The sequence below is a fragment of the Onychomys torridus genome, chromosome X, assembly GCF_903995425.1.
Source record: "Onychomys torridus chromosome X, mOncTor1.1, whole genome shotgun sequence".
In the NCBI taxonomy this organism is placed as follows: Eukaryota; Metazoa; Chordata; class Mammalia; order Rodentia; family Cricetidae; genus Onychomys; species Onychomys torridus.
Window position 1 is genome coordinate 38,405,312 of NC_050466.1, and position 12,769 is coordinate 38,418,080.

General features: G+C 39.1%; 1 protein-coding gene across 2 annotated transcripts in view; it reads left to right on the plus strand.

Moving 5' to 3' along the window:
* The first annotated feature begins 2,470 nt into the window (after positions 1 to 2,470).
* Positions 2,471 to 12,769, plus strand: part of F9 (coagulation factor IX) — a 30,291-nt gene continuing 19,992 nt past the window's right edge. For both annotated transcript variants that reach the window (XM_036173891.1, XM_036173892.1), the window contains exons 1-3: positions 2,471 to 2,558; positions 7,473 to 7,636; positions 8,062 to 8,086. In XM_036173891.1, coding sequence (XP_036029784.1) covers positions 2,471 to 2,558; positions 7,473 to 7,636; positions 8,062 to 8,086 — 277 coding nt within the window. The remainder of the gene's footprint in view (positions 2,559 to 7,472; positions 7,637 to 8,061; positions 8,087 to 12,769) is intronic.

The following is a 12,769-nucleotide window of genomic DNA, read 5'->3' on the forward strand; positions in this document are numbered from 1 at the left end:
TCTGGGTCTTATAAAATAGAGCATTGATGAACATGGTTGAGAAAGTGTCTCTGTGGTAAGATGAAGCATCATGTGGGCATATGCCCAAGAGCTGGATCTTGAGGTAGATTGATTCCCATATTGCTGAGGAACCACCACACTGATTTCCATGATGAATGTACAAGTTTGCACTACCACTAGCAATATGTTGAGTGTTCCTCTTACTCTGCATCCTTGTCACCATGAGCTGTCAATTGTTTTATTGATTTTAGCCATTCTGACTAGCGTAAAATGAAATCTCAAAGTACTTTTAATTTACATTTCACTGATGACAAAAGACATTGAACACTTCCTTAAGTGTTTATTGACCATTTGAGTTTCCTATTTTGAGAAATTGTGGTTGATATACTGTGCACCCCAATGAACTTATCTGAGGGTCAGAGAACAGAACATACACTATATTAAACAGTGGTAGCACACACCTTTAATCCTAGCATTCCAGAGGCTGAGATCCATTTAGATCTCTGTGAGTTCAAAGCCACACTGGAAACAGCCAGGCATGGTGACACACGCCTTTAATCCCAGGAAGTGATGGCAGGAAACAGAGGCACGAGGACCAGGAGCTAGAGCCTTTTTAAAGCGTTTAGCTTTTAGCAGCAGGTCAGCTGAGATTCATTCAGATGAGGATTCAGAGGCTTTCTATTGGTGAAATTATTTAGGCCACTCCACATAATTAAAAGGGAGGTTTGTTTTGTGGGGTAGCTTACAAATGAAGGGATAGATTGCAGGGTCTGGGAAAGGTATGGTGCAGTCTGGCAGTGTTCTCTGGAGAACTCTGCTTGGTCTACCTCCAGCATCCATGGTCCTGGAACCAAGAGAAGCCTCTCCTCTTGATCCTGGGTCTTCAGCTTCCTCTCTCAGCCCCGCCTTGAAGGCTTGACCATTACCAAAGCCTCAATGGGGATTGGAATTTCCAGGCCAAGGCTGGAATGGCTACCCACTACAGCTTTCAGTCTGAGGAAACAAGATCAGCTGAGGAATTGGCAAGGTGAGGCTGGATGTGGCTCATTCTGTTTCTCTGATCATTCAGCATTCTCCCCAATACCTGACGCCAGATTTGTTTTTATTAATAAGACCTTTTAGAAATTTGTGTTACCAGAAATCTGTTTATATCTGTACCCCATTTTTAGTTGAGATATTTGTTTTCTTGATATCTAGTTTTTTGAGTTCTTTATGTGTTTTGGACATTAGTCCTCTATCAGATGTGGAGTTGGTAAATCTTTTCCCATTCTGCAATCTGTCACTTTGTCCCACTGACAGTATCTTTTGTCTTCCAGAAGATTTTCAGTTTCCTAAGGTCCCATTTATTAACTGTCGATCTGAGTGCCTGCATTAATGGTGTCCTGTTCAGAAAGTCATTTCCTGTGGCAATACATTCAAGGTTATTCCCCACCCTCTTTTCTATCCACTTCAGTGTATCTGATCTTTGATCCATATGAAGTTGAGCCCTGTGCAGAGTGATAAGTATGGATCTAGTGGGATTCTTCTACATGCAGGAGGCTGTCTTTTTTACCAGTGTGTGTTTTTGGCTTCTTTATTAAGAAAAAAAATAAAACAAAACAAACAACAAAAAAAAAAAACAGGCATCCATAGGTGTACGGATTTATGTCTGGTTCTTTGATTTCTTTGGTTAATAAATCTGTTCTTATACTAATATGATACTGTTTTCATTACTGCAGCTCTGTAGTACAATATGAGGTCAGAGATGGTGATAACTTCAGTAGTTCTTTAATTATTTAGGATTGTTTTAGCTAACTTGGGTTTGTGTATGTGTGTGTGTGTGTGTGTGTGTGTGTGTGTGTGTGTGTGTTTCCATACAAAGCTGAAAATTGTCCTATCAAGATTTGAGAAGAATTGTGTTAGAAATTTTTATAGGGATTGCACTGACATTGTATAGTTATACACGTATATTTCTACATATCCATGGGTATAGATACTTTCACATGTGCATGCACACTTGTTCAGAGACAGGTTATATATGTGTCACTATATTGGCATATGGCACAAGAAAGATTGTGAAGTCTTGATTACAATGAAGTGCATAAAAAATTTCAGATTTATAATTTGTAAATTTAGTATACAAACATCTTTTAAGATATTTTAACATAAAGGATAAAATAATGGAATTCCCTTTTTATCTTTAAACTCTATAGTATTGCTCTCTGACAAAGATAAAATGAGTTCCAACTGATAAACTTTGCTGCCAGCACAACTGTAGCCCTGCCCTAGTTACAGAAGCCTGTGAAACCTAAGGTGCACTTTAATGATGAGCCCTGCTCATTCTCTTCACTTGACCTAAGAAACCACTGGAAATAGCCCAAAGACCCACTGAGGGATGTGGACAGGAATTTCCCAGAAGTAAATCCAATTCAGCTCGTACTTTGGAATGATTGATCAGCTCTGACACTTGCACAATCTACTAACAAAGGTCATGCAGTACCTGAACACCATCATGGCAGAATCTCCGGTCCTCATCACTGTCTTCCTTTTGGGATATCTACTCAGTGCTGAATGTGCAGGTTAGTTTCCTCTTCAAAGCTACATTGAATATGTTTCTCTTTTAGATACAAAAAAAATTTAGAACCACCATTTTCAACTAAACCAAGATTCCAAGATTTGACGCTGTAGTTTAGATTCTAGCAGGCAGCATGTCAGCTGGCAAATACCGGCTCTCTGGTAACTTCATCTTCTCCATTTTAAAAAAGGCCTGGAGCTACAGTGCTTGTCGTTCATTTTTATTTAATAGATAGTTATTCTTATGATTTAACAATGTAATTCCTCTCAAAATTTCTGTGTCCTTGGTTTAAAAAATGAAAGTGGGAAAATGTCTTAACAAAGTAATTATAGAATAACCAGGGAAACATGTTATTTTGTGATTTTAAACTCACCACCTTAAAATCAAAAGGGAAAACATCTAAATGACAATGGTCTTATTTACATAAAAAGTATTTATTGAATCTACAAGTGTTTCAGCGTTTTAGAACTAGATGTTAAGGCATGGTTATAATGTATAAAATTATATATTTACAATTTAATTTCTCAGTTAAAATTGGAAGATTAACCTTTCTTTATTAAGTGATCTGTCATGAAAGCTTTTACACAGATGAGAATAAATCAGCTCATCTGTGAGACCACATGTTTCAGAACTGTTGTTTAGAGAACCCTGGTACTTACTCAGAGACTTCTCTGGGGACAATACAAGTATAAAAATGGCTAGCTAGAGTAGAAACTTAGTCCATGCAAAGTATAACATATTGGGTTTTTGTTTGGTTTCCTTTTTGAAACAACAGTGACTTTACACCCCAGGGAAAGGCACACAGAGAAAACCTTACTGCATTTAGACAAATAGCCTGCTCCCTTAAGATGCATTTATCACACTTACTTGTCAACCTACTAAAATCATCTCTAGCAGCTGACAGTGCCAGGATCAGGGGTGCCAACCCTGAACATCCCCAGAAAACAGGCTGGTCTTCTGGTTCCCACTCCAGACATGATGTCAACTGTGGAATCAGACTGAAAGGCTGGCGCGATGACATGAAAATGGAAAGGTTAAACTGCTCTCACAAAGTGGGTAGACTAAGAGATGAAAAATACGTTGTGGAAAACTCATTATGTGGATCATAAAGTCAGGTCATTCAACATACTGCACCAGATTGACCTACGTGAGGACAAATGATCCAAACACTTTCTTATAAATTAGTAGTAAGGGGATGGTGGATATCAGAGGACTGATGCCCATCAGAAGACCTTGGATGATGGAAAAATAATAAAAGAATCAAGATTTCAGATCTGGGGCAATAATGACTTGAGATAATCCTAAAGAGATGTTAAATATATGATCCTCAGACAATAGTGAGGAGAAAGGCAACAAGATTGTGGTCAGGGAGCCAAGGAATTATCCCTGGGGTGGACGGTATTCATGTAGCACTGTCTTCTGTTAAATTATCATGGGCTTCAAAAAAGGAGACACTGCATATTTATGACTAGTGCCTTAGTGTGCCAACTTAGAATTGGAAATCAGTCTGTGAAACAAATTTGGTTTTACAAATTATACAGATCAAAACTGTCTTTTATGCATTCAGATATTAGTGCATTATTGTTATGGCACCTGGTACTGTGACTATCTTGCTCCTCGTGGCTTGCTCAGACTGCTTTCTTACACAACCTAGGACTACCAGCACAGGGGTGGCACAGCCCACAGTGAGACTGACCTTCCCACATCAATCATCAATCAATAAAGTGCTCCACAGGCTTGTTCAAAGGCCAATGTGATGGTGGTATATTTTCAAAAGAGATTCCCTCTTTCAAAGTGACTCTAGGTTGTGTCAAGTTGATATAAAAACTAGCCAGAACACATACATCCACCCATCCACACACCCTACACACATGTGTGTATAATATCATATATATAATCATATGTATGGAGAGAGAGCAATAAAAATAATCACCAATATGAGCATTTTATGTAGATAGTAACCCTTACACAGAAAGAGCCACATCCACAATAATGTAAGTATTCCAGATGCTCTGTCTGGTTTAAATATTGGCTGTTAGAAATGAGGCCAAAAAAATGGGGTGGGCCAGATCATCTAATAATTTTTAAAGGGTCCTAAGCTAAGGAGATTGAACAGTAGAGAGCAATGTGGAGGTGTAACAAGTTTAAGTGTAAAAATCACACCCTTCACTATGTTCTAGTGCTCAGTCTGGTAACACTCTAAGGAACTAATGAGGCTTCAGGCTAGCCAGTCCAACCTTAAGTCTCTTGCAATCATCCAAAGGAAACAAATGTTCAAAACCTGGACAGTAGCCATAGAGCGAAGATGGACAATTGAAGTGATATTAATGAAATAGAGCTGAAGTGATTCAATAGCCACATGTATATGGAAGGTATAGGAGACATATATAGTGTCTGAAGGGTTGAGTATAGTATGATGATACCAACATAGCACAGGCTCTGTAGGCAGACTTCTGACTCTAAATCCAGGCTGATCCTCTACTGTGTGACAAGGAGCAATCAGGAAATATTTGAAGTCAAAATGATGCTTTCCAAGATTACTACCAATAACGACAATGGTAATTTCCTTGCACAGAGGGCAGGAAGGAAGTAAAGGCTCTACAAAGTGCATAGAAGAGCTGGAGAAGGGAGAAAGCTCAGAGGCAAAGAAAAACAGATAGCATGAGAAACTTGGGGGAAAAGTGAGTAACCAGGAATACGCTGGCCTTTAATTTATCTCAGAGATCCTGTCAACATGATGATGTACACATCCTTACACTGCTGCTACACCCATTTTACATTTGGGAAAGTTAAGATCCAGATATTGTATGACTTGTCTATGTTCACACAGTCAAAAAGAGTTAGATACATGATTCAAATCCTGTCCAATCTGATTACAAAGCTTGCTTTTTCATTCCTCCACACTATAAATCAGTACCATCATAGATGTTCTATAGGAGTGACTTGAACCAAGAAAATGAATTGCTGTGGGAACTGATATATAAATACACAAAGGAACCCATAGGCAACTTGTTGGTACACACACCTGCCTCGCCTCGAGACTGCCTGGCAAGCAAAGGAATGGAATGAATTGGGAAAGTTGGAAGAATCATAGGAAGATACTTAAAGTAATTTCAGGGATTGAGGAAACATTACAAAGGGATTCAGAGAGCCAGGACATCAATGGACTAGAATGTTCCATAAAGGAATTAGCTACCACAAAATAAAGTGATAAAATTAAGTTCCATTTCTTCTCCCCTTTTGGGTTAATGAGAAAGTAGTGCTAAATGCCCTAGAAAGTTCAGTTTGGACTATTATCAGCTACATTGATGCTCTCTCTAAGATTTATTTATTATTTGTATTTGTGTGTATGCATATGAGATTGAATTTATGTGCACCATAATGGTGAAATTATTTAGGCCACTCCACGTAGTTAAAAGGGAGGTTTATTTTGTGGGGTAACTTAAAATGAAGGAGTAGGTTGCAGGGTCTGGCAAAGGTATAGTGCAGTCCGGCGGTGTTCTCTGGAGAACTCTGCTCGGTCTACCTCCAGCGTCCCGGGTCCGGAACCAAGCACGCGACCTCCTCTTGATCCTAGATCCTTGACTTCCATTTCCTTCTCTGCCCCGCCTTGTAGGCGTGACCATTACCGAAGCCTCAATGGGGGTTGGAACTTCCAGGCCAATGCTGGGATGGCTATCCACTACAGCACCACATGCATGCTGGTGCCTATCTACGGAGGCCAGAGGACATCAGATCCCCTAGCACTGGAGTTACAGACAGTGTTGAGCCACCTGATGTGGCTACTTATGTGATATGATATTTATGTGGTGGGAATTAAACCCAGATCCTATGTGAGATCAGTAACTGTTTTTAACTACTGAGCAATCTCTCCAGCTCCAATATTTAGAAAAGGAGTAATTCCAAGCAGTTTTTCAGGTTCCTGCTATTGATTGTATACATTATATACGTGTATATACACATATGTGAACATATACACATACATATGTGTACACATGTATATATGTAGAGGGAGAGAGACAGAGAAACAGAAATAGATATAAAGAGGAAGAGGCAAGCAGAAGGAAAGGGAAGAAGGCAGAAAATTCAAAGCCTTCAATCCTCAAAAAAGCAGAAGTGTCCTATAGAGTAGGCAGTCTTACCTAAAACAAACCACATCATGAATGTTAGTGAAATGCTTACATCACTGGAATTCATTTACCAACTAAAGGCATCATGGGCCTGATGACAAAATCAATTATGGTGTGATTGTTCCTCAATACCACATGAGAGGCACTGGAATCACATTTGTAGCTGGCCTACAGTTGGAATTTTGTTGATGTTGTTTAATATAGTTTCATACAAAACATTTTTTATCATATCCTTTCCCTCCTCACTCAACTCCTCCTAGATCCTCCCAATCTATTTACCCACCCAACCTCCAACTTCATGTTAGATATATAGATATCTCAAAACAAAAAATATAACAAAATCAAAACAGGATTTTGTTCTTCACGGGATATTTGTTGCAAAGTCACTAGGAGACTATGTCCTGGAAACAGCCCAGCCAGGGTAATGATGGATTACCTTGCAAGGATCCTGCACTGAGCTATTTTCAAGTGATGACAAAGTGTAAACTTAACTGCTTATTTGAGAACTTCTTTTTTCATGCAAAGTTTTTCTAAATACAAATATAGCTAAAAATGTGACCTTTTACTATTGGAGCTTTACTAAAAGTACAGTTGAATTTTAATTCCTAAATCTCAATATGGATATGGTACTGTGAGAATATCACAGATTTTTGGCTCCATGCCCCAAAGAGAAATTAGCTATAGAATTACTTGGATCAAAAACAAACCTTTTCTTAAAAGACAAATTTCATTTTCAGAGTGTTTTCTTTTCTTCTCTAAAACTAAAGAAAGGTTCTTTTAAATTTCAGTTTTTCTTGATCGTGAAAATGCCACCAAAATTCTTATCCGTCCAAAAAGGTATAATTCAGGGAAACTGGAAGAGTTTGTTCGAGGAAACCTTGAGAGAGAATGTATAGAAGAAAGGTGTAGTTTTGAAGAAGCACGAGAAGTTTTTGAAAACACTGAAAAAACTGTGAGTATACCCACATCATCCCAGAGCAGTGTGTCCCAGAGCAAAAGATGGAAACCTTAATTTAAAAAAGGAATGGGGGACTAGAGAGATGGCCAGTGTTCTGTTCCAGAGGACACAGGTTGGATTCCAAGCATCCACGTGGAAGCTCACAAACATCTCTAACTATAGTTCCAGGAGATCCAACACCCTCTTCTGGCCTCTGTGAGTACTGCATGTACATGGTGCATGTGTGCATGCAGGCAGAACACCCATACACATAAAACAAAATGAAAACTATTTTAAAATCAATTTTTTAAAAGAAAGTAACTTGTATTTGAAATCTTAATGTATCAGTAGATATTACATCACAAATATTATAAAAGAAAATGAATCCACATCAAAATACTTTAAACACTATCATGAAGTTTTCTTCTTTTTTCTTACAGACTGAATTTTGGAAGCAGTATGTTGGTAAGCAATTAATTTTATTTCCTAGCTGCTATATAAAACATTTGAGAATTGTGCTTTTCTTCTTTATCTAAGTAGAGATTGTAAAGTCTCAGTAACAAACTGCAATGCAGAAAGAAAGCAAAAACAATTGTATCTCAGAGCTGAATGAAAGTTTGCTGTCATTAGTGGAGTTCAAGATGCTGACTGCCAATGTTTACGATGTTAAATCCTCCATGTCTTGACTTACCATCCCTTCATGTTGCCCTTCTGATCACATCTACTACTACTCTCCTCATTCCACAAAGGGGATCCCTGCACATCCTAGCAGTGTTGCCATGTTAGAGGAGTTATCTGGCTCTCCCTGTTTGCTGACTCTTCCCAGCTTCTGCTCACTTCTTTACCTTGCTCAGGGACTTTGCCCAGCTTCCACCAACTCAATGAGTCCTCCCTTCATCAGGTATTATTACTTCAACCTGCTCCCTGGCAGCTCTGCCATTTTAGATACTGTGTCCTGGTCTATTTTTTTTTTTTAACTACAGGTTGGGTATCCCTTATCTAATAAACTTGCAAACAAACGTGTTTTAGATTATGGCTTTGCTTTTTTGCAAGCATTAAATTATTTGCTTATGTGTAATGAAATATCTTTGGCATAGGACCCAAGTCTAAATTTGTTTATAATATATATTTATGAGGGTTTTTTTTTTTTTTTTTTGGTTTTTTGAGACAGGGTTTCTCTGTGTAGCTTTGTGCCTTTTCCTGGAACTCACTTGGGAGCCCAGACTGGCCTGGAACTCACAGAGATCCACCTGGCTCTGCCTCCCAAGTGCTGGGATTAAAGGCATGCACCACCACCACCCAACTTATGAGAATATCTTAATATAGTCTTTAAACATGTTCCTTATAGATCATGTCATACAATAATTTTGTTTATGAAACTATTTCACAGCATGGAATTTTCCATTTGTGGCATCATGTTTCTATTAAAAGTTTTTTGTTTTGTTTTATTTGTTTGTTTGTGTGTGTGTGTGGGTTCGAGACACAGTTTCTCTGTGTAGCTTTGCGCCTTTCCTGGAGCTTGCTCTATAGACCAGGCTGGCCTCGAACTCACAAAGATCCGCCTGCCTCTGCCTCCGGAGTGCTGGGATTAAAGGCGTGCGCCACCACCGCCCAGCCCAAAAAGTTTTAGTTTCTGGAGTAATTTGGAATTTGAGCTTTCATATTGAGGATACTCAACCTGTAGCACTTTTCACAACAATTTATTGTTCATTTTGCCACCTAATAGAAAGCAAGCTTCATTTCACTTGTTGATGAGTTCCTGCCACCTACAGCAGTATGCAATGGAAACATGCAGTAAATATCTGCCCAATGAACTGCCCCAAAGGAAAAAGGTGTAATACTTTAACAACAACCAATTATATTATTTATATTATATCTTTGTACATTTTTAAATTTTGCCTTCAAATACAAATTTGAAAGCATTTAAATCCAGAAGTAGGATTTGAGGGGAGTTTCACAGATTCACCTCCTTCAGACTATTTGTATGAACAGAAACAAATGAACTGGGGCTCCATTAACTTGAGGTCCAGTTGGATTTTCTACAATTCCTTTTCTGGAGGAACTAGACAGTCTCATACCCTCAGAACTCACTCTGGTTTCTCTACATTCCATTTGAAGTCCTGAAAGCAAAGAGGGAACCTTTGTCTTTCCTTAGTTTGAGGATGCATGCTGTCATGCCCATTTCTTCCCAAGTTGCCCCTAAAACTTCATCCAAACTCTCTTTATACTGGAGTTGAAACTTTGAAGCTTGTGGCTTGTTTTTTTCTAATGCAAACCAGGGGGTTGGGGAAGATATACCTCTGTTAGTAAAGTGCTTTCTATTGCTTTGATAAACACATAACCACAAAGCCACTTGAGGAGGAAATGGTTTATTTGCTTTCACTTACCACATTGAGGGAAGTCAGGGAAGGAACTAAAGATAGAGCAATGAAAGGAACCATGGAGGAATTCTGCTTAATGGCTTGCTCAACTGTGTTTCTTACACAACCCAGTGGTGGCATTACCCACTGGGAGCTGGGCCCTCCCACATCAATCATTAATCATTAAAATGCTCCACAGACCAGCCTACAAACAATGTGATGGAGGCATTTTCTTTCTTCCAAGATGATACTGGCTTATATCATTAGCAAAACACAAAAACAAACAAAAATCATTCAGCCAGCACAGATGAAAACCTGAGTTTAATCCTTATCACCCAACATTTTTGTTGTTTGTGTGTATTTGGTATATGGTTTCAGGACTGAGCACTTTGTGTCAGATAGCCATTATAAGGATGGTCCTTGGAGAGGGAATTCTCTTCTCTCAGCAGTCACCTATACATCTTTGCCTAGGGGTGAGACTTTTTTTTCCCTTCCACGTTAACATGTCCATTGGTATGGCCTTTGTTAAGATCTTGTTTATGCATCCATTTCTAGGACAGACTATTTCACAGAAGACTTTGGAGTATTCTGGCTCTTACAGTCTTTTTGGCCCATCTTCTGTGATGCTCACTGAGCCATACACACAAGAACTATGATACAAATATATCCATTGGGACTGGGCTCCCCATAACTTGTTGATCTCTGCATTGTGTCCAGTGGTGTTTTCTGTCATAGTCTCCATTTGCTATACATAGAAACTTCTTTGATGAGGGGTGGTGGCTACACTTACCTGTGGGTATAAGAATAAGAATTAGAATGTAGTTAGAGATTGTGTTGGTCTAGCAAAGTGGCAGTAGGAGATTCTCTTCTAAGAGCCGTGACTTCACTAGCCCTGAAACCATATACACACAAAGAACAAAAAGGGACCTAGTGGGTTGTAATTAAGTATTTTTGCATGGTTATATATGTATGTTGTATGTATATATATTTAACAATAATAATGAAAGAAAAAGAGATTATCAATTTTAGAGTGGGGAGCATGGAGAGAGTTGGAGGGATGGGTTTTGGGAAGGGCTAGAGGATACAGAGGAAATGGAAATGTTGGGACTATATTCTAATTAAAATGTAGTAAAAATGGTAAAATACAAAAAATAATAAAAACAGAATAATGATATAAAATAAAAGCTAGATTTGGGTGGTACTTGCCTATAATCCCAGCACTGAGGTGGTGGAGACAAAGATCTCTGGGCTTTCTGGTTAGCCAGCTTAGCCTAATCAATATTCAGTGAGAGACTGTCTCAGAAACAATGTCATGAGTGAGTGAAGAAAAACACCCAGAATTGACTTCTATACACACACACACACACACACACACAAAAAAAAAAAAAAAAAAAAAAAACAAAAACCAACCTCATAACAACACTCACTCTAGCTACCCTTGAACTCTCATGATCCCTTCACACTGCCCATCCATCATACATACCAGCCCCCAGGCCCTGCCCTAGCCCCAGGCCCTGCCCTAGCCCCAGGCCCTGCCCTAGCCCCAGGCCCTGCCCTAGCCCCAGCCCCAGAAGCATACTTTGAAGCTGGGCAATGGCTTTCTAGGTGAGCTAAATTCAGTCTTTGCTGTACCTTGATTACAAAAAGCCATGAAACATTAAGGGCATACTTCTGACACTGCTATTTTCACTACCAAAACATAAACAACACAAACCAGAACAGAAAAGGAACAAAGCCCATGCTTGTTTTCAAGCGTTAAGATTCCTACCTACCATAAAATTAACCTGTACTACTCAGAACTAGCCTGGGCCCAGGCTCTCTGGGGCTGTGTCATTCTCTAGTATGACCTCATCATACAAGGAGCCTGACTAAACCAGCATCTGTCAGGTGCCTTGTAGAGTACAGTTCACAGAAGCAGTCTGTAGAATGCCTATCACATTTAACCTTCCCATGTGTGAAGTATCATGACTTGTGTCTCACAAAGAAGGAAACAGGTGTAGAGGGGGCAAGGGAATCACAAAAGCTGGAAGAGAAACCAAGTTCTCTCACCAACCCCTTTCTTTCACTGCAACTTTGAAATCTGAATGTTATTTTTCATCAAATAGGAACTTAATACTCTGTTGTTGTTGTTGTTGTTAAGGGCTTATTTCTTTTCAATTATATATATAAGTATTTTGTTTGTATATGTGTCTGTGCAACACATGTGTGACTGGTAACCATGGAGGCAAGAAAGGGGGCATTAGATACCCTGGAACTGGAGTTATGAACTGTCATAAACAACCATGTGTGTGGTGGGAACTGAACCCAGATCCTCTGCAGGAGCAGCAAATGCTCTCAACCACTGAGCAAGCTTTGCATCTCCAGAAGGCAGCAGTGTTAAAGGAGAATCTCCTTGTCTTGTCTTGTCTCCTGCTGTCTTTGACCTCTACTAACTATGGCTTTCTCCTCGCCTGTAGTACACAAAGATAGGAACCCAAAGGAGGACTAAATGCAAAATAAAATGACACTCATTTTGAAGATATGTCTCAGCAAATGAGTTTCCTGTGTGGCTGGCTGCAAGCCCAGACCCTTTCACAGAAACACCCTAAATAATTCAGATTCATTGGTCTATAATATAAAGTGCAAATGTAGCTCGTTTTTAGACCAGTTCTGAGCATCAATAATAATAAACCAGAGATAATGTATTTTGTTTTCATAGAATTGGAACAAATTGCAGTATCTGTGCAAAAGCACATTGGATCAAGGGGCAGAGAGGGCAAGGTCTAATTTTTACAGCAATCCAATTTTC